At 41.0% G+C, this 22,828-nt stretch overlaps 1 protein-coding gene across 1 annotated transcript in view; it reads right to left on the reverse strand.

The window, feature by feature from the left end:
• Positions 1-22,828, reverse strand: part of LOC124606361 — a 155,031-nt gene that overhangs the window by 91,553 nt on the left and 40,650 nt on the right. The window contains exon 2 of the mRNA XM_047138343.1: positions 13,491-13,723. Within this exon, the coding sequence (XP_046994299.1) occupies positions 13,491-13,723 (233 nt within the window). The remainder of the gene's footprint in view (positions 1-13,490; positions 13,724-22,828) is intronic.

The raw sequence follows: 22,828 nt of genomic DNA on the forward strand, positions 1-22,828 counted from the left end.
ATTGTGTGTCAGTTTAAGCACAGTCATGTATAATTGTTCAAAGGGGACGTTTCATATGGCGACCCTGCCAGGATTCGAACCTGGAATCTTCAAGTGCTACATTCAGTATGCAAGGAAAGATTACAAAGCAGTTTCCTTATTCAGAAGTCGCACTTGCCTGTTGGTTGTTTGTGACATTATCGGATTACGCCTAGCGTAAGATGGAGGTACTTCTACCAGCACATGTCGGACACAGACGTTATCGTGGCTTACTGAAGCTACAGATCATCATTCCGTGATATTCTATCTCGCGTTACTCAGGATCTAACATTCTGCGTGGTGTCTGTTTGTTCTAAGTCGTGTCTCCCTACCACTTTCGCGCAACGACGGTCTTAGCGTGTTTCTTAGGGAATTGATTAGTTTGAACCTGGGACCTGTTGCTGATAAGGAGACGCCAGGCCACACATGACATGTAGAGTTCAGAAGAGTTCAGTGAGACTAGCGATGATGTAATCAAATACTTAATGATTTCAGCGTCAGCTCCACTGCACTCCCTGCAAAAGAATCTTAATATTGACTAAATTTAGTGGAAGGGGTTCAAGGGTTTCCTATTTTTAGTTGGCTGGTAAAGTAACGTCGAAAAAGCAGTTAAGTTTACCACTGGAATTTTTATTCTACTCACAAAACATTCTTTATAAATTGTACTATGGATAAAAGGAAATATTTTAATACAGGATGATAAAAACCAACTGCGTTCAACAAAAATGTGAACGAATATTCCCTGAATGCGTTTCCAAGTTCTATAATGGATCGAGGAACGACCTATGCCATATCATATCTATAATCTAGGTTTAAATTAATTTTCATAAAAGAGAAAACTATCAAAAATGGTCTACAGTGACCCTCAATTATCGTTAATTACTCTATTTAACTTGTCGTAAATTACAGTGGCTGATGTGGCTTCTCAATAATTATATAACAGAAAAATCATTGCGTTCCAGATTTTAACTTCAAATAGCAAATGTGAATATCACGAAGTTTAATTAACGATCGACACTAGTATTACGTAGAAAGGGGATGTAACAGATGAGACTTCTGCAATTCTGAGTGAAACCTTATGCGCTCTTATGGGACATGGCGTGCGTTCATTACCTTGTCGGCGGTTAGGCAGCGTCAGGGGCGGCTGGCGCCGCTGCTCCACACACCTCCCCATCTCGGTAGCAACTCTCTCGAACTTTTCCTTATTACTGTTTGCCGAAATTGGTTTAAGAAAAAGGTATCTGGCTGTGTTTTCAACTGACCAATCAGTGTCTCAATGTTAACGTTAAGCTCTGCCTACAAAAATTCTGTCTATCCAATGAGAAACGTTATACCTTTCATGGTGGGGCAATGTTTTTAATGTTTGCTACGCAACAGAGACGCGTGTAGTCTTACGCTAAAACTTGCATCTGGGGTGGCCCTTTTAGTGTTCTCGTAAGATCTATACTGTTCTTCTGGAGGGCCCTATCTTTTAACATGGGCTGGGGGATGGACCTCTTGGCGGTCGGCCGGCAACATGGGTGTCCCATTGTCCCGCTCTTATCGCAGGGCCTTCTAGCCTACATGGCTCTGCTCTCGGCCTTTGTTCTCGTTTCTCCCCTCAGAACTGCGTCTGTTTCATGGTGGGAAGGTATGACATGCATTAGGACGTTCTTGTGTTAGTCTGTGGTATTCCATTTGCTCACTCGTTGATCGTATTACTTTGGTTAACTTAATGCCAGGATTTATTAGGAGCTATGTGACATATTGCCGGATTTGCCATCATGTCAGGGTTTTCATAGAAGGTGTTGGGTTTGCCTGACACCTTACAAAGATCCAACGACCATCACGTGAATATGAAGTAAATTTCAGGAGGATCAAATCCAACGCCATGCAGGATCTCAACAGGCCCACGCGACTAGCGCCAGAGAGGACAGATGTAATGTTACTCGAACCCGCTTCATCGTACAGCCGCACGTCCGCAGCTCGTGGTCTAGTGGCTTGCGTTGCTGCCTCTGGATCACGGGTTTCCGGGTTCGATTCCCGGCCGGGATCGGGATTTTCTCTCCCCAGGGACTGGGTGTTGGGTGTTGTCCTCATCCTTTCATCATCATCATCATCATTCGTGAAAGCGGCTAGATTGGATTATGTAAAAATTGGAGTGTGAAAAAAGTGGGACATTGTACGGGCGCTGAGGACTGAGCAGTTGAGCGCCCCACAAACCAAACATCATGATCATTATCATCATCGTACAGCCGCGTCACGTAACGAGAATCATAAAATGGTCTTGTTTTGCTGCAAGACATTGCGACCACGTGAGGAGCGCCATGGGCTGTTTACAAACGGTGAAAATTTTTGTAACTTCCCACGACAAGGCAGACGAAAGCGGAGCACCGATAGTACACACATGAGTGGCACAGTCTTTTGACGTAACTCCAAGTTATGATATAGCAACACGGTGGAGGAATTCGTGCATGGAAGCTCTGAGGAAATTTAATGTTGCCAGGATGCATCTTCACCTGGCCTGATGGCACGGGGCGTAACTGGGTACGCATCTCCTCTCTTTCGCAGTTCCCTCCTGCTGTCCTATATACGAACAATAAGTATAAGGTTGTCAATTGCTATTCTTCCTGAGGTTACAGTCTTACAGCCGGCCGTTGTGGCCGAGCGGTTCTAGGCGCTTCAGTCCGGAACCGCGCGACTGCTACGGTCGCAGGTTCGAATCCTGCCTCGGACATGGAGTTGTGTGATGTCCTTAGGTTGGTTAGATTTAAGTAGTTCTAAGTTCTAGGGGACTGATGACCTCAGATGTTAAGTCCCATAGTGCTCAGAGCCATTTCAGCCATTTGTTGCAGTCTTACAGGCTAGCAGTGCAGAGCCGTTATCACGTGCCAGGCAGAGCAGCTCTCGTCTGTGATTAACAAAGACATTGCATTCCGGACTGACTGTCATTTTTCTCTTTTTTTTTCTTTGAAAAGTGCCTTAGTTCAAGTGAAAGAACCTTTAAGTATTAGGCTCTTCGAGATGAACACCCAGAGCGTCGTCTCCTCCGCAGTCATTCCTAGTTTCGTGCTGTGGTCTCTCTTCAGGTTATGCTTAACTAATATACCTGTAGACTGTAAAGCGTTTTTGTACCTTGTCTCTTTCTCAGAGGAATTTCTGTTTCGGTTTGATGCTACAGAAATTTATAGCCTGTATTCTTTTTTACCTGTAAAAGACCTTTTAGCATCCGTATACATCATACTTGTATGTGATGTTAATTCCATATATTTTTATGGCTTTCGTTTTGCTATCTACCAAGGCACTACTATGTAACCTAAACAGTTCACAGCCAACAGAGACAAAATAGTTTGTCTACCTGTACCACTGCTGGATGTATCTCTGATGCCTTATGTGGAATGTCTTACCGCATTCTACATGTCTGAGATCAGTGGGACCCAACAGCAGATGTACAAAAGAATGAGAGAAATTTTGTTTTTTAAGTTACCAATGAAACGTATGTCTCGTAGTGTAGTCGTTTTGTCACTAATAACCAAAACACTCAGAGGTCGGGTTCTTTCCCAGCAACTGCTTGAATTTTCAATATAAATCACCAACAACGGTGGCCGAAGGCTTGTGGTTTAAGGAATCCTCTTCGTTTTTTCTAATGGCTTGTCAACAAGGGCGATGGAGTAGACAGAAATTCGGGACACGCACTTGCTCATAGGGTGAAAAATGCCCCAAAAATAGGGAAGAGTCAAAATTTGTCTACGACATGAGTATGCAGAAGATAACGGAAACAACTGCGTTAAGGACATATACGGGGTGATCAGAAACAGTCTTAAAAGCTTGTAAGGGGGCTGCAGAGTAGGTTGTGCTGAGAAATGATTGTTAAGAAAAGAATTTGATACGTTGTGCCGTTTCAGGGTTAAGTAACATTGAAATTAGCCAATCAGGCCATTGCGTGCGCAACTTCAAGCGGCTCGCCGTATACAATTAGTGCCAGTTGTTCACATAGTGAAGATAATAGTGCACGAGACTGCTCAGCCTTTGACTCGAATTCGATACACGCTTACGTTCCATTTCGAATTTTTGCATCTGTTGTTCGGTTTTAGGAAACCATACTTAAAACACGTTTGGTAACACCGTCTCTGGTAGGCCGCTTGAATTTGCATGCTCAACGGCTTGACCGGTTAACTTCAGTGCTAATTAACTCGAAAAGGCGGAATTAATCGAAGTTTTTTCTTAACAATTATTTGTAAGGGGGCTGCAGAGTAGGTTGTGCTGAGAAGTTTCTTCTGATCACTCTGCATATGTGGTTGTGTTTGAAGAAAGGCCATGTTAATCTTTCCATTGGCAAGACGTTGCAGATAAGTCCCCTGTTCGGATCTCCGAAAGAGGACTGCCAATATGTAGGTGTCCATCAGATTGATTACCAACGAAGGAGTAACATTCTACGAGTCAGAGCACGGAATGTCAGAAGTCTAATGTGGTAGAGATACTAAGAAAATCGGAAAAGGGAGATGAAAAGGATCATTCTCGTCAAAGTGGCGGTCAGTGAAATTAAACACATAGAACATTAGGGTTTCTGGTCAGATGAATGCAGAGAAATGTCAACAACAGCAGAGGAGGTAGAAGTCATCATGAATGCGAAATTGGGGTAGAGAACGAGTTTTATGAACCGTCCAGTGTTAGAATTATTCTCATGTGAATGGACAGCAAACAATAGTTCAGCTATCACATCAAGATGTCCCTGTTAGAAGGTAAGCAGATAGAGGAAGTATATGAGGACTTTCAAAGGGAAATGAAACGTTAATAAAATTCAATAATTATGGGTATCCGGAGTGCAATACTAGAGGAGGAAACAGAAGATAGCCGGCCTAAGTGGCCGTGCGGTTCTAGGCGCTACAGTCTAGAACCGCGAGACCGCTACGGTCGCAGGTTCGAATCCTGCCTCTGGCATGGATGTGTGTGATGTCCTTAGGTTAGTTAGGTTTAACTAGTTCTAAGTTCTAGGGGCTAATGACCTCAGAAGTTGAGTCCCATAGTGCTCAGAGCCATTTGAACCATTTGAACAGAAGATAATGTTACGACAGAATGTGGGCTCGATAGGGGAAATGAAAGAGGAGGAAGACTGAGTTGTGCAGCAAATTTCAACAAGTAATAGTGAAACCCTGACGTACTGCCTGTTAGCATTCGTCTCGGGATTTCTGACGTTTCACCAGCACCAGCGACTGGTATTGTCAAGAATTCATTCTCCGTGGTGGCATGGAATAGTTCATCTACTGCGCAAATCGTATTAGACTATGTTTTGGAGACATTGTCAAATCAAATGACATCTACTTTACACAACACAGTCGTCTGCCATTCTGAGATCAAGAAACTGCCATATAAACAGTAGCAGAAGTATAAAGACGCTGTTCCAAGATTAAAATTTGGGTCTATATATTAATCCAACCTCATTAGATTTATCTGTAGAGTGTAACTGATGTTAGCGCTGCTACTCCTGTGCTATTACTTAATGTAGCTACTATATTAGAGTCTCTGTCAACGAAAGTGAAAACATCGAAAATAGCGCTCCGGCTTGGATAGCTTACTGCTAAATATCCAACTTAAGCGAAATGACGTACTACTCCAATGGCAATCATTTTTATATGGAAAAACATACCTTCAGCTGTTTAGGGCATTCGCATTATAAGAAAAGAGAAGGAAAGTCGATTGGCTGATTCTTTTCTAAAGGAAAGTTATGGAAATGTAAATGCTAGTAAAAATGTGATACGGTGTTATGTGAATGCTTTAACTTGGCAGTTTTAGTTAGATGCGGGAATGGGGGTTGTATAAGATACTAAGATTCCGGTAGAATTAGGTTCTGAACTATCACGTCTCCCCTACACAGCCAACGTCAGCAAGCAACTGCGCGGTATCCGTTAATAAATACGTTGAGTACACCTTTTTATTTTGTATTGTTCATTGTTTTCTTTTCTTATTTTGAAATGAGTGCAGAGACTAATCCCGGCCCATCACGGTGTTCGACTACAAGTTCGAGTACAACTCTCACACCAGCCGGGATGGCGATAATGTATCGTGTTTTCACAGAACATCTACATCTACGTGATTACTCTGCTATTCACAATTAAGTGCCTGGCAGAGGGTTCAGTGAACCACCTTCATGCTGTCTCTCTGCCGTTCCGCTCTCCAACGGCACGCGGAAAAAACGAGCACTTACATTTTTCTGTGCGAGCCCTGATTTGTCTTATTTTATTGAGATGATCATTTCTCGCTATGTAGGTGGATCCCAACAGTATGTTTTCGCAATAGGAGGAGAAAACTGCTGATTGAAATTTCATGAGAAGATCCCGTCGCAACGCAAAACGCCTTTGTTTTAATGATCGCCACTCCAATTTACGTATCACGTTTGTGGCAATATCTCCTCTATTTCGTGATAGTATAAAACGAGCCGTCCTTCTTTGAACTTTTTAGATGTCATCCGTGTGTCCCACCTGTTGCGGATTCCACACCACCCAGCAGTACTCCAGAATAGGGCCAACAATCATGGTGTAAGCAGTCTCTTTAGTAGACCTGTTGCACCTTCTAAGTGTTCTGCCAATGAACTGCAGTCTTCTTTTTGGTCTACACACCACATTATCTGTGTGATCGTTCCAATTAAGGTTATTTATAATTGCAATACCTAAGTATTTAGTTGAATTTACAGCCTTCAGGTTTGAGTGACTTATCGCGTAATCGAAATTTAGTGGATTTCTTTTAGTACTTATGTGAATAACTTCACACTTTTCTTTTTTCGGGGTCAATTACCACTTTTCGCACCATACAGATATATTATCTGAATCATTACGCAATTCGTTTTGGTCATCTGATGACTTTATAAGACGGTAAATGACAGCATCATCTGCAAAGAGTGTAATAGGGCAACTCAGATTGTCTCCTATGTCATTAATTTAGATCAGGAACAATAGAGGGCCTATTACTTCTGTTTTACTTGATGACTTTCCGTCTGTTACTACGAATTGTGACCTTTCTGTCAGGAAATCACAAATCCAGTCGCACAACTGAGGCGATATTCCGTAGGCACGCAGTTTGGGTAGAAGACGCTTGTGAGAAACGGCGTCGAAAGCCTTCTGGAAATCTAAAAATATGGAATGAATTTGACATCCCCTATCGATAGCACTCATTACTTCATGAGTATAAAGAGGTAGTTGTTTTACCCAAGAACGATGTTTCCTGAAGCCGTGCTGACTATGTGTCAATAAATCGTTTTCTTTGAGAGCGTAGAGCACTGTCAGCCCTACGAGAGGACGTGCGGGCTTGTACCCACACCGCACTTCCCTCATCGGGCAGCCAAATTTCTCGTATGTTTACATTGTCGGGCGATTGCCATGGTGTAGTGACCACACCAGTGTATACAAACAGCACCAGTGGACTGGTCGATGTACCAGACTGTCGGTCATTTGTCCAGGCTGCCATTTCGATACAGATGTGACTCGCATCTCCGTCTTACGAACAAGCCCCAAACACGCTAAGCCATACGAGATAGTCAATAGCAATGGTGCTGTGTACTGTTAAGATACATAACGTTACGTTCTATGCACTCAAACATGCTGTTTTTATTACCATTAATTAGCTTTTAAAATTCCAGTAATTATGGGTTTCTGGAACGTAATACTGGAGGAGGAAACAGTGTTACGGAGGAATGTGGGCTCAAATGTTCAAATGTGTGTGAATTCCTAAGGGACCAAACTGCTGAGGTCATCGGTCCTTAAACTTACACACTACTTAAACTAACTTATGCTAAGAACAACACTCAAGCCCGAGGGGGGCTCGAACCTCCGGCGGGAGTGGCTGCGCAATCCGTGACATGGCGCCTCAAACAGCACGCCCACTTTGCGCGGCAATATGGGCTCGTTAGGGGGGATGAGAGAGGAGAAAGATTGAGTTCTGCAATAAATTTCAACTAATAATAGTGAATAGCCTGAGATATTGCCTGTTAGACTCGTCTCTGGATCTTCGGCCGAAGTTTCTTCAGTTATTTTTCCGACGTTTCGCCACCACCAGCAACTGACACTGTCAAAGATTCAACCTCGGAAGTGGTCTGGAAATAATCTGTAGACCTAGCAACATCACAGTTATATTCTTACGAGGACCGTTCACTTTGTTCTGTCTTTCTCTATATAACAAAGGAGATATTATATTCTACTGTATGCCATCTTTACAAACTACTTGTGTCAATTTGTTTCCTTTTGGCATATGGCATTTCACGACGTTTACCACTTATTCTCTAATAAGGTATTGTTGTTGTTTATTGCAAGACGCACGTTTCTCTTATTATAACCCTTGAGATTTATTTTATAGTATCGCTTGCATTTCTGTTTTCTTTGTCCTACAGTGGGGTTATCTGCCACTCCATGAAGACGGTTACGGTGTATGTTTGCCTAATGAGAGGCTTATTTAATAACAGACAGGATAAGCAACCTGCAGTTAGGCTGGGAAGTTCCCACAGTGACACAGCTGCTCCTTGTACTCTGTTTCTGTACCCGTGTTAAAACTGCATGCCTGCCAGCTATTAGCTACTTAATTCTGAGGTGTCATAATAATGTAATGAAATGTAGTTGAAACTGCGTCTCACGGAGACACTCAAAATACCTTTAAGTGGAGGTTTTGAAAAATGAAGTAAAAACTTGTTAATATTCTGTATATTCAGGTAGCGTTTAGTGTAGAACTTGATATAGCGCTTTTGACGAGATTAATGAAAATAAATTAATTCAATGGCAGTGAAAAAGCAGGTTTTCAAAAAACACTACAGGATGAAAACAACGAAGTTGTATCGTAGATGCTTGGTGAAAGACATGCGAACATGTTCTTAGCAGTGGAAGGAAAAAAATGTAAAAATATGGAGTGACATTATAGGCAGCTTCTCGTACGTCAGATCAATGCAGCAAGCAATTAGACACTAAAGTTAGTCACACTTTTAGTGAAATGCCCCCCCTCCCCTCCACACACACACACACACACACACACACACACACACACACACACACACACACACACACACATACAAACACACACACGAAAAACATTCGGCAAAGTGATCATTTTTCTCTCTCACCTCTACCATCTCGGCTCTCTTAATATCCTACACTATTTCCAGGACTCGAGGATATCATCACACTCAAATATAAAATGTTGAATCTGATGACAATATGTATTAGAATATCGGCCCATATGCACAAAGCAAGATTATAGCTGTGTGAAGACCTACTGTAATGAATATATTTAATATTTCATTTCTATGATGAAGTGTTGTTTGTATGGTAAATGAACAGATAAGTTAGCAGCATTGTGAGTGCAGTCGCTACCTAGAAAAAATGAATTGCTGTTAATCTTATCAATGTTTCAAATAAACAACATTACCACACGGACTAAAACTAACTGCTGTTATTCTCAGGAACGTTACAAATATAAAAATAAGAGAAATTTGCCTAAAAACCTTTCGTCTTGATAAAATATATTAGTAGTAAACAGAAACTATCAGTGGACTTAGGTACAATAATACTCGTACAATTTTCTTGTAAAATCTTTATTCTTGATCTGAGATCGTCGCAGAGGTGTTGCATTTGGTTTTGAGAGATTTTGTTTATACTTCTTTCGTCTCCTGCCGCAGTAATTCACGAGTATTGTCGGTAACGCAGACTAGCCAAGACCCTATACCCTTCGACATGTTTAATTGGGTACGTTGGTCCTCTTATTTAGAGAAGACGGCGTTTTGAATAAAGCGAAAAATGTGTACGTGTTCATTGCTTTGCCGAGAGATGACAACTTTCTTGGTGTTGTGCAAGCGAGAAGAATGTACAGCACGATGTGCTGGAGGTACCCTGCATTGTGCAACAAACGTCACAGGTGTTGTAGGGTACGGCCTTCCAAACCATGTTGCACATCATATTACACCGAGTCGACCCTGTAACACTTCTGTTGAGCTTTTCTTATCAGTTCTAAATCGGTGTCAGTTGGGAGACTGGTATCTTGTTCTGTCGATATGTTGTTACCAAACGAGAGAAGAAGCAATGTCGGGCTCGCCAGGACAGCTAACTACAGCTCATCGAGAAGGGGAGTTAAGGTACAGAACTGTGTGTCATTGAACCTTAACTCTGAACTTTAAACTTGTTACCATCGCAGCAATGAATATCAGAAGATGCTCTCGTCTGTAGAGTGACGCTACTAGGAAATTAAGTCATACGGGGGGCTGTGACTGTTTATCTGTACATTAAAATGTCTACAGTTCTTATACTCAATGTATCGTCCTGTATACTATCAGGTTCATTGCGAGCAGATCTGCCTGCGACCTGTGAGCGTTACAACTCGACTTTGGTGCCGTAGGGGTAACCCTGAGGCAGGCGTTTTCAACTGCAACTTGAATGCTCTGCAGAGCCATTGAATGATGTTTCGAGACTTTGGCTCAAATATTCATTTGTCGCTCAATGCATTCTCTACGATCCCTTGGAGTATGTTTTTATTTCATCCTGTCGCTTTAAGTGACTTACAGAGACAAAATAAATTTTACCTATTCTAGAACATTCAAAACTTTTCTATTTATAAATGACAAAAGAGTCAGTGTTAAAGCTGTGGCATGTGATGAAAATGATTTCCAAATATGGTAATGGATAACATTAGCTCTTTGCGTACAGAAATAAAATGGCACTTAGTTGGAAAAAAAAGACCTCCGTGAAATGCAGTTAACTATGACGGTTTCAATAACTATATTAGTCCTTACTACTACCCTGACCACCTTGTGAGGTTTATATCAAAGATACATGAAGTATGTTCTTACTACTATCTTAAGCGCTTTATGAGGTTTATGTCGATGATATACAAAGTGTGAACTTGTAATTAGTATTGCAGTGCAGTCCATGGAATAGTGGTAATTAGTTTTATTCCAAATAAGCTGCTTTTAAGCTGGCTAATGACATATTATTCTAACAAATTTCATCATGTGGATAAAATGTTGATCAGTCTTCCTAAGACGGAACATTAAAAGTCTGCTGTGCTTGAAAGAGGATAAAACTCGTTGAAACATTGTTTGACGCAAGTGACAAGATTTCATCAATGAAATTCAACGATAAAGGCTGTATTCCCATGTATAATTCAAGACGTCCTTACGGATCAGTGTGCGTGTTCTGTAGAACGGGTCGAAGTGGCTTAGCGGTTAAGACTATGGATTCCAATTCAAGAGGGTTGGGATCCAATTGTCCGATCAGTTGCCCTTGTTCGGCGTTTTTATAGTTTCCTTACTTGTCTCAGGTGAAAGCTGTGGTTGTTCATTCATTCTACTGGGCCACTGGCACTTTGTTCACACTAAAAGTTTTCATCTTATAAAACTACAAAGCGGAATGAAAATTCCGCAAACAATCGCGAGCAGGTTAATTCTTCCGAGAAAAAACAGCAAGCAGTCACTGTTAAAAATGTTATATATATATATATATATATATATATATATATATATATATATATATATATATATATATATAAAGAAAGAACGAGTACCGCCATTACCGGCCTCGAATTGACAGCCTCTTGAGAGGGTTGTTCGCGTTTAAAATTACCTGTAGCTGAGGAAGTATATGGGATACTAGCTGATTTCGTTATGTCGCAAGTTTCTTGCGGTGGTGGTTCCATTGAAAAATCCTGTGTCTGTTTAAGGAACTGTTGAGCGCGTTGAAAGTAGTTCATATTTCTACGAACAATAAGCAAGGCTGCACACATTTTCGAACTTTAAAGACACCGATAGGACGGAGCACCACATGGCTGTTTACATACGAAGATAGTGACTTACAAAAACAAAACAGAGCGAATGCAAGTACCTTTCGTAGCAAATGTGAGGTGATCAATGCTACGCGTTAGTGCCAATAAAAAAAGAAAAGGACGCTGGCCAACGAAAGCCTGGAAGCGCACCAACCGTCAATATGAAATAGACGAGATTGCTAAATTTTGTCCTGATTTACATTTTCTGCTGTCTTCATAATTCGATTCACGCCAATGCTGCGATTTGACCGGTTCACATCCACATCTTTACCCTACAGAAAGAAGTTCTTCCACGACTGTAATGATATCGTCACTGACAAGACACGAAGTACAGTTCCGATATTCTTTGGTTACTAAAGTGTGGTGCACAGAGGCCATGTTACACGGCATAGATGTCAATAAAAATGCGGGAGCCCTGGCATCGGACGCTTAGCTGAAGTTCACGATGGTGGAGGTAGACGAAAACGTGGAAGAAGTGCATCCTGCTTGCAAGCGGAGTGCCGTTCAGGTAATTGCCCTTGTCCTGTATAGGATGAATAAATGGAATACGTCTGCCGTCATCTATTGCCAGCGAACAACAGAAGCTGTTCAGTCTTGAGCATCTAACGGTTAATCCACGGAATACCTAAGGGGGCGCCTATTTATCGGTTCACTTTCTGCCTCTAAATTCTGCCAAAATGGTGCTCCAAGTGCTCCAAAGATATAAGGGTGCCTGCATGATATCCCTCCACACCTTTCCAACCGGAAGTCACATAATACTGAACACACAGGGGACAGTTATTGAACTATATGAAATAAAATCGTAATGGCTTCTGAACAGTTTGCGTTAGGAAGTTAAACTGCACGGCTGGCCGCGGGCCTGGTGGGAATTAGTATGGTTTGGTCCAGTGATGAAGTCCATTTTTATTGGGATGGGTTGGTCAATATGTAAAACGGGCGCATCTGGGACACTGAGAACCGGTATTTTGCGATCAAGATGTCTCTTCACCCTCAATAGGTGACTGTGTGATGTGCAGTGTCCAGTCACTGAATAATTGGTGTGATATTCCTTGATGACACGGTGACACAGCGGTTAGCAATAACGGCAAACCATTGCTGATCTGAAGACAGGAGGTCATCGACAGCATAGGAGTTCCGACACTTCAGCGGGTCATGCAGAATTCCGTTATTTGTCTGCGCCACATCATCGCAGACATGTCGGACATGTCATAACCTAAATCCGAATATCTGTAGTGACGCTTACATGTTGAATAAAGGTAGTGCAACCCGTAGTTTGTAACTAATTTACATTTTTTTTCACGTAAATCAACAATTGTCAGCCTGTATTTAGTATTCCACCGACCGGAATGAGCGCTCCAACGAATATTTGTGAGTTGCCCTTGTGGTTGTCAATGAGTATTAGCCGTCATGGTTCAAGATCGTTCCCCTACTCTTTCGCTTTCTCAAATGGTCCATGTCACGAAACGTCACCAACGTTCACAGAGAGAGAGAGCATTATATGCTGTTTACTCATCAGTGTCTGCAAGTGACTTAATAACTGGAAGCACAAGCAGTGCCAAAGTAAGTGGTTATTAACTTATCAGCTATGAAATAAATACGTGATAATGCAAATGTAAGCAAGCAATACAGTTACCAATAAGTACTTCTGCATTAGGCTCAAATAAATGAAGGAGCACGGCAAAAAGAGGAAGGTCGGGTCTCACCTGGTGGTGATGGTGGTGGTACTTGGAGGCGTGCAGGCCGTGGTAGTAGGCGCAGAACTTGAAGAGGCCGGCGAAGGCGGGGAAGAGGAAGAGCAGCACCTTGAGGAAGAGCTTCTTGGCGGCGCCGGCGCCCAGCAGCGCGGGCAGCAGGAACATCAGCTTCACCTTGATCATCTTGATCACCATCAGCAGCGCGAAGAAGCTCATCATCAGCTTCTTCTTGAAATACTTGTCTGGAAGGCAAGAGGGTGCCGGTCACGCGGATAGCTCGCTCAGTGTGCATTATTGAATTTCACTTTTAGGTAGTTGTGCATATTTCTTTCACTTTCAGCTAATCTAAACTAGTCATAAGAACCGATACTATACTCGTGCTTGGTCGCAGCCCCTCAGTGCATAGACACACAGCGAAGAAGACGGCGCAGACGTTCAACTTACTACCTGCAAGGGAACCTCCCCATCGCACCCCCCTCAGATTTAGTTATAAGTTGGCACAGTGGATAGGCCTTGAAAAACTGAACACGGATCAATCGAGAAAACAGGAAGAAGATGTGTGGAACTATGAAAAAAATAAGCAAAATATACAAACTGAGTAGTCCATGTGCAAGATAGGCACATCAAGGACAGTGTGAGCTTAGGAGCGCGGTGGTACCGTGGTTAGCGTGAGCAGCTGCGGAACGACAGGTCCTTGATTCAAGTCTTCCATCGAGTGAAAAGTTTAATTTTTTTTATTTTCAGACACTTATTATCTGCCCGTCCGCCCGATGCGATCACTTTTTTGGGAGTGATTATCACATCCACGAGAAAACCTAAATCGGGCAAGGTAAAAGAATCTTTTTATCCATTCGCCAAGTGTACAAGTTAGGAGGGTCGACAACGTATTCCTGTCATGTGACGCACATGCCGTCACCAGTGTTGTATAGAATATATCAGACGTGTTTTCCTGTGGAGAAATCGGTTGACCTATGACCTTGCGATCAAATGTTTTCGGTTCCCACTGGAGAGGCACGTCCTTTCGTCTACTAATCGCACGGTTTTGCGGTGCGGTCGCAAAACACAGACACTAAACTTATTACAGTGAACAGAGAAATCAATGAACGAACGGACAGATTATAACTTTGCAAAAATAAAAAAAAGGAGGAAAGACTTGAACCAAGGACCTCTCGATCTGCAGCTGCTCACGCTAACCACGGGACCACCGCGCTCCTAAGCTCACACTCTCCTTGATGTGCGTATCTTGCACATGGATTACTCAGTTTGTATATTTTGCATATTTTTTTCATAGTTCCACAGAACTTCTTCCTGTTTTCTCGATTGATCCGTGTTCAGTTTTTCAAGGCCTATCCACTGTGCCAACTTATAACTAAATCTGAGGGGGGTGCGATGGGGAGGTTCCCTTGTTAGCAACTATAGCAGATCATTAACCTTATTCACTATCTTAAGATGTGAAGCAATGACCTATCTTTTTTCTGTAATATACGTTCATTGTTATTACATAAATAAACTACTTATAATTGAAGTTTTCTGTGATCTGCAGAGTAAATTTATGTATACTTCCTGTTTCATTTCTGTATTGCCTACATATACCGCGCGACAATACTACCGAAGGTCTCTTAATGCCCGTAAAAGTCTTCATAGGCTTTACAGCAAAAATTAGTAATAAGTCCCTCTTTGAATTTTTGGGAGTGTGGATTGATGACTTTTATGCACTGAATACAAGAACATTTCGTATGCTGTTACCATTTTGAACATCCTGTCTTTCCGAAATCGGATTTTCTGCGTTGGCTGCTTACAAGACGAGATACAGATCGCAGATAAACAGAAAAAGAAATCAGTGTGTGTTTCTAATACTGAAGCTACCTCCGAAAAACTTTTCTCTGCAAGCCAGGCACAAGGGAGTCACTAATAATTACAAAATTTGTTTCTAACTTAGTGTTAAATCGTTAATTATTAAATGCATGGTGCAGTACTGATACAGTCCTAATTATAAGCGCATTATCACTGTAAAGGTGAATTCTGATTTTGTATAAAGTCAGAATGTATTATGATTTATTTTTCTTTAAAAAAACTGATCAACTTTTGAATTCACATTTTCTTCTTTCGTTAAGCTCGCACACGCCCGATATGCTCGCGCGAGTCATTTAGTATTATCGCACTCCGCACCCCCCCCTCCCCTCCCCGCCTCACACCCTAATCAGCACACGTAACCGTTTGAGAACCGCTGCTATACGGTGACCATGTCTGGTGTGTGGAACTAACATGGAAATATTCGAAATGGTTCAAATGGCTCTGAGCACTATGGGACTTAACATCTACGGTCATCAGTCTCCTAGAACTTAGAACTACTTAAACCTAACTAACCTAAGGACAGCACACAACACCCAGCCATCACGAGGCTGAGAAAATCCCTGACCCCGCCGGGAATCGAACCCGGAAACCCGGGCGTGGGAAGCGAGAACGCTACCACACGACTACGAGATGCGGGCTGGAAATATTCAAACTTCTTCCAATATCAGTACACTGAATTTTCAAATCGACTCGGTTTCCGTCCCAAGCACTCACTTTTAGGATAATCTCGGGTCAAGAGAACAGAACTCCCTGGATTACCATTCGACATAACCGACTAGCTGTATCTAATGACGACGAGCATTAGTCCAATGAAAACTTATTCTCTGTATCCAGAGTAGCGACTTCTGTGCTTAGTTCTACCTGTGTGTCGAAACGGACGACGGGGTATCGTGTCACGTCCCCATTAACTAGGCTAATAGAAGCCTCGAAAAATGTATCTGGGAACTTCATATTTAAAGAATAGTCATGAAGGAGTGTGACAAATAATATATTTCTGCAACTGAAATACTCTGGCGTAAATACACGAGAAATGTTAAGACCCATACAAATTCCTCTCTCATAATGTGAAATAAAATTTATCAGTTAAAAGGCCTAATAAAATATCTCGGTGCGTAAAACCAAAAACGCATTACAACCAATACGCCGCCCACTTTTTAACTGCAAATCTGAAATGTTCTTTCTCCCATTTAATTAGCTGGCAAGTCCTACCTAGCAAACCACGATTTATTCAAAGCGCTGCATGGGAAAGAAAAAAGAACGTTATATGAAAACATAACAACCACTGGTAATGGTTTGTATAGAAATTTACGTCGCGATCGGTTATATTCATCATTCATGTCACGGTATGCCGTACATTCATTGAAATGTTAAACGACATCATGATGTTGAAAGCGCCTAACTATATTTCTTTATATATTTGTACGAAGTTTCTTAGTGAATGAAGCATATCTGAAAATGACTACTTCCCGAAACCGGCAACGTGAATATTTTTAATGCATGTAAGCAATCGTGACGTAATAAATTATTACAGAAAGATTGAAAAGGTCACAGACTTCTTTTAGTAATGTATTGATTTTTTTTTTAAAAAAGTAAAAATAGCATCGAACAGCACAAAGTGGAAAAAGTAATTTAAACGTTTTACACCGTCACAATTCCTGATAAGATCACATCTTTTATTTGATTTCGCTATAGATGCAGTGTAAGAAATGTCAAACAGATGAAACAAAAGCCGCAATTAGTTTGATGAAACTGTTTTTCTGCAGAACTTCAAGTAAATGCGCCCACTGCTTGGAGAAATCTATCCACATTGCTGTGCTCTGTTCAGACAGACATGAATGTCACCAACACGTTCCGCAACCATCACTCTGTTATAGTCGTCGGTGAAGAGATGATTGTTGCGGAAGGATGACTAATGGAGAAATACCAGTGAATGCTGTATGTTCTCACAGAAGAAACCCAAAGTTTACCTACACCTGCAAGTCACGTTATTCTGAATGTATGAAGAAAAATAAGAAAACTGTGTTCTCTGTAGGTATTACATATCTTATCGGTGGAGCAATCGGTACATTCTTATACCTTCCGTAAAAAAGGGCAAGAAAAAGAAAAAAAAGAAAAAAGAAATGTTGCATATCATAATTTCAGTTCTGTGCTATAGATGTCAGAGTGGAGCTACATGACTAAGGCGTTTCAGCGTGTTATGTTTGAGTCACACATTACTACCCTAGCAATACCAACGCATTTTCCACAGCGTGCATTACCAAGAGAAGACTGAGGGGGTTGCTTATGTCCAACCCACAGAGAGTTTAAAAACAGCATTGTTTATTAATTGTTGTCGACTAATACTAACAATATACAATTTAAGGAGGTGCTGATGTACAAGTAAGGTCCAGAACATAAAAATATCGTGCAGCACACTCTCAGCAACATCAAGGCGCTTTCAATAACACGTATTCTCAACTTATTTTGACCACCATAAAAAGTTTAAAATGCTGATTTCGCAATTTGTTGTTGACTTCTAGTCACAATATTCTCAACTTATTTTGACCGCCATAAAAAATTTAAAATGCTGATTTCGTAATTTGTTGTTGACTTCTAGTCACAATATACATTTTAAAGAGATAGTGATGAGTAAGTCAGGTCCTGAACCTGAAGATACTGAGTATGACATTCCCTGGGCAAAGCGACTTCTGCTACAAAGACTTATATTTTTGGGTAAAGTTTAACTGAAAAATGTAAAATGTTTTCGGGATCTGGTAAAAGAATTCACTAAAAAAATACGTATTTTTTTTTAAATTTGAAAATATGAAAAACCTGAGTTGAATACAATATTTTAAAAATGTTGGTATAAAGTACACCTCCTCCGATGGTCTTAATGTTGCGATGAATAAGCGTCTTTGACAAATAATGAAAACGTCTTCGGTCCCAGGTTCCTCTAGAACTTAGAACGTCTTAAACCTAACTAACCTAAGGACATCACACACATCCATGCCCGAGGCAGGATTCGAACCTGCGACCGTAGCAGTCGCGCGGTTCCGGACTGAAAGCGCCACCGTGGCCGGCTCCACATAGGAGGAGATGGCAAATTGTAATAAAACCTTACCGAATTTATAAAGTGTTTTTAACTCCTACCTGGATACACATTGACGAGCAGTAGATAGGAATTCGTCGAATTAGTGTCTTGCAAGCGACTTCCTTCGTGTATCAACTTAATTTGCTTAAGATTTGCTAAAGCATTTTACCTACAACCATGTTGTTGTTGTTGTGGTCTTCAGTCCTGAGACTGGTTTGATGCAGCTCTCCATGCTACTCTATCCTGTGCAAGCTTTTTCATCTCCCAGTACCTACTGCAACCTACATCCTTCTGAATCTGCTAAGTGTATTCAGCTCTTGGTCTCCCTCTACGATTTTTACCCTCCACGCTGCCCTCCAATACTAAATTGGTGATCCCTTGATGCCTCGGAACATGTCCTACCAACCGAGAATGAATACTCTCACATATTGTAATGTTGGTACTTTTGCCAGTGCTTTACATCCTTAACCATAATCGAACAGTAACAGGTCTGACTTTCGAAACGATGTCGCCTGAGAAATTTGTGACCATCGTACTACATTGTCCAGCCCCTTGAACGTGACCCCGTGTCAAAAGCATGAATCAAAGGCCTGAATGACCACCTTCTGCAGCGCGGGCCGCAGGAAGAGAGGCATCGAGGTTCTGGAAGGTACGGACACGGATGTAGAGCCATGCCGACTCCAGTGCCGCTGCCAGCTGCGCCAGGTTTCTCTGTTTGATGACCAATGGCGCGAACAGTCCGATCGATGTGGTCACATAGATTTTCGATTGGGTTTAAATCTGACGAGTTTCGTGGACAGGGGAGTACAGTAATCTCATACTGGTGCGCTACGAATCAAGCACGTACACTGCAAACTTTGTGGCACCTCGCGATGTGCTGCAGGTAGAATCCATCGTGCTGAGGAAAAGCAAACTGCATGTGGGGGTGGACATGGTCCCAAAGGATAGACGCCTATTAGTATTGATCCACCGTGCCTTCCAAAATGAAGATATTGCCCAGGGAATGCTCTGCGACCTGGAGCTTTCAGACGATTTTGAAGGGCATTTCACGCCGTACACACCAACAGCCATCTGATTCTTCTTCTTCATGTGCCGTCTCCTCTAAGAAGGTTGGCTGTCATCATGGCAATTTCTGATCTTGATTTGGCTGATCTAAGGAGTTCTGACGTTGAACAGTTGTACCAATTTTTTAAATTGTCAATCCAGGATGTCCGTCTTCTACCCCTCGTTCTCTTCCCACAAATTTTCCCTTCTAGTATTATTTGCAATATTTTGTAATTTACTCCCCTAATAACATGGCCTAAATATTGTAGCTTCCTTACTTAAATAATTTTAATTAATTCTTTTTCCTTTCCCATTCTTCTTAGGACATCTTGATTAGTAATCCTCGACACCCAACTAATTCTAAGTATTCTTCTATATGCCCACATTTCAAAAGCTTCTAAACTGTTCATGTCCTTCTTTTTCAATGTCCACGCTTCCATTCCGTATAATAATTTTGAGAATACATAGCATCTTAGCAACCTCATTTTTGTGTTTAAACAAATGTCTCTCGAACAGAATGCGTTTTTCATCTTATTAAAGATACTTCTGGCCTGTCCTATTCTCGATTTAATTTCTTCTGAGCTTTCAATCTCCTCATTTACAATTGTTCCGAGATATTTAAATTTACGTACTTGATCGACTCTTTCCCTATTGATTGTAAAATTTTCTTGTTGGTGTGTTTTAGATATCACCATGAACTTAGTCTTGCTTACGTTAAGAGTCAAGCCAAATTCTTCACTTTTTTCTGCGACTTTGTCAAGAAGTAATTGTAGATCTTTGAGGTTTCCAGCTAGTAGTGCAGTGTCATCAGCAAACCTAACATTGTTAATGTTTAGCCCATTCACTTTAATGCCAGCTATTTCATCTGATAGAGCTGCCTGGATTATGTCTTCTGAATACATATTAAACAATAAGGGTGAGAGAACGCAACCTTGTCTCATACCCCTCTTTATTTCTATATCATTCGATAACTCATTTTCTACCTTCACGGTTGCGGTTTGATTGTAGTAGAGGTTATATATAATGCGGATGTCTTTCTTATCAAGTGTTTTCTTTTCTAACAATTCTATGAGATGATCATGACGAACTTTGTCAAATGCTTTATTATAATCCAGGAAGCACGCATATAGTGGCTGGTTAACCTCCATACATCGTTGCGCTAATATGTTAAAAGCAAACAATGCTTCTCTTGTACCGAGGGAACTTCTAAAACCGAATTGTGTTTCACTTATACCTTCTTCTACTTTTTTGTATATTCGTTGGTGTATAACTTTTAGAAATATCTTTAAGGTGTGACTCATTAAGCTTATTGTACGGTGATCACTACAAGTTTTGGCATTAGCCTTTTTGGGTAATGTAACAAAGGTAGATGTCAACCAATCCCTAGGAATAATTCTCGAATTATAAATATCATTAAACAATTGTACAAATATATCTATATGGTCTATTCCTATGAGTTTCAGGATGTCATTTGGTATCTTATCCGGTCCAGGGGCTTTTCCTGTCTTTGATTTGTTGATAACATGTAATATTTCTTCTTTCGATATGCTTGGTCCTCGTTCTCCGATCATGTTATCATAAAATTTTTGATCTTTTCTTGTATCTTCAAATAGTTCTTTGACATATTCTGTCCACCTGTCCAGTTTACCTTTAACATCAGGAATTATTTTGTCATTTTTATCTAACAATAAACTTGTACTTTTCTTTTTAATAAGTCCAGCTAAATTTTTAACTTTTTTGTGTAAGTTGAAACTATCATGTCTTGTTTCATAACTCTCAATTTCAGAGCATTGTTCCTTGTACCATTCTTCTTTTGCTCGCCGTGTTTCTTTTCGTATTTCTGCATGTAATCTTTTATACTCACTTTCATCTCTATTTTTAAGTATTCTTCTTTGTTCCATCAATTGTAATATCTTCTCTGTCATCCACTTCTTTTTCATGTTGTCGTGTTTGGTCGCCATTGTGTTTTTACAAGCATTATTTAATGTGTCTTTTATAAGTTCCCATTTGCCATCAATGTCTTCTGTTTGATTATTCTTTATCCTAACTAATTCCTTATTAATCTCTTCAGAAGTCTTTTGTTTAGTCAAGGGGTCTCTTAGAATAGTTGTATTTATATAGTCCTTCTTTTGTTTCTTTTGTATGGCTTTCAGTTTCACATGGAACTTTGCTACTAAAAGGTTATGATCAGAAAATATATCAGCTCCTGGATATGTTTTCACACCATGAATAGAATTTTTGTACCTCTTGTTTATAAGTATGAAATCAATTTGATTTCTGCAAACTTCTTCATTACAGTCTCTTGGTGATTTCCAAGTATAAAGTCTATACTTTATACGCGATTCACCTGAAATTAAGTCTGTTTCTACGTAAGACATATTTACATACGTTGATAGTCAACAATCAGTCTCTGCACCAAGAGTCCATCTATACTCTGAATAACTTTCTTCATTTTTTTTGAGGAGCAAACACTGTTGTCTTTTGTAAAAGTTTGCCAGCCTGTGTGGCCGAGCGGTTCTAGGCCCTTCAGTCTGAAACCGCGAGACCGCTACGGTCGCAGGTTCGAATCCCGCTTCAGGCATGAATGTGTGTGCTGTCCTTAGGTTAGTTAGGTTTAAGTAGTTCTAAGTTCTAGGGGACTGATGACCTTAGCTGTTAAGTCCCGTTGTGCTCAGAGCCATTTGAACCATTGTTTTAAACTTTTCCTCCTTGACATCTATGACGATGGTACAAAACGCATCCTTATCCGCGTAATACATGCCCTAAGAAAACGTATACATTCTGAAACGTATTTCAAGTGATTCATTAGTATCTTTCTGCTAATGGTTGTAAAATGAAAATTACAAGATACGAGGAAAGACTTATTCGTCTAGTGAATGTGAATGACGAAATCAGAGTCATAAGACATGTGACAGATTGTCATTACTTCCAGCTGTACAACATATATACAATAATCGAATAAAGTTTCATCGTGAGAACTTATATTTACATTGAAGAGCCAAAGAAATTGGTACACCTGTCTAATATTGTGCAGGGCTCAAGCGAGAACGCAGAAGTGCCGCGACACGACGTGGCATGGACTCGAGTAATGCTTGAAGTAGTGCTGGAGGGAATTGACACCACGAACCCTGCAGGGCTGTCCATTAATCCGTAAGAGTAGAGGTGGGAGGGGAGGGCGGGGGAGATCTCCTTTGAACAGCGCGTTGCAAGGCATCCCAGATAAGCTCAATAATGTTCATGTCTGGGCAGTTTGACGGCCAGCGGAAGTGTTTATAAACTCAGAAGAGTGTTGCTAGACCCACTCTGTAGCAGTTCTGGGGGTGTGGGGGGGTCATATGAATAGATGCAGGTGATCAGGCAGGATGCTTACATATGTGTC

Source organism: Schistocerca americana, chromosome 3 (genome assembly GCF_021461395.2).
Source record: "Schistocerca americana isolate TAMUIC-IGC-003095 chromosome 3, iqSchAmer2.1, whole genome shotgun sequence".
Classification (NCBI taxonomy): domain Eukaryota; kingdom Metazoa; phylum Arthropoda; class Insecta; order Orthoptera; family Acrididae; genus Schistocerca; species Schistocerca americana.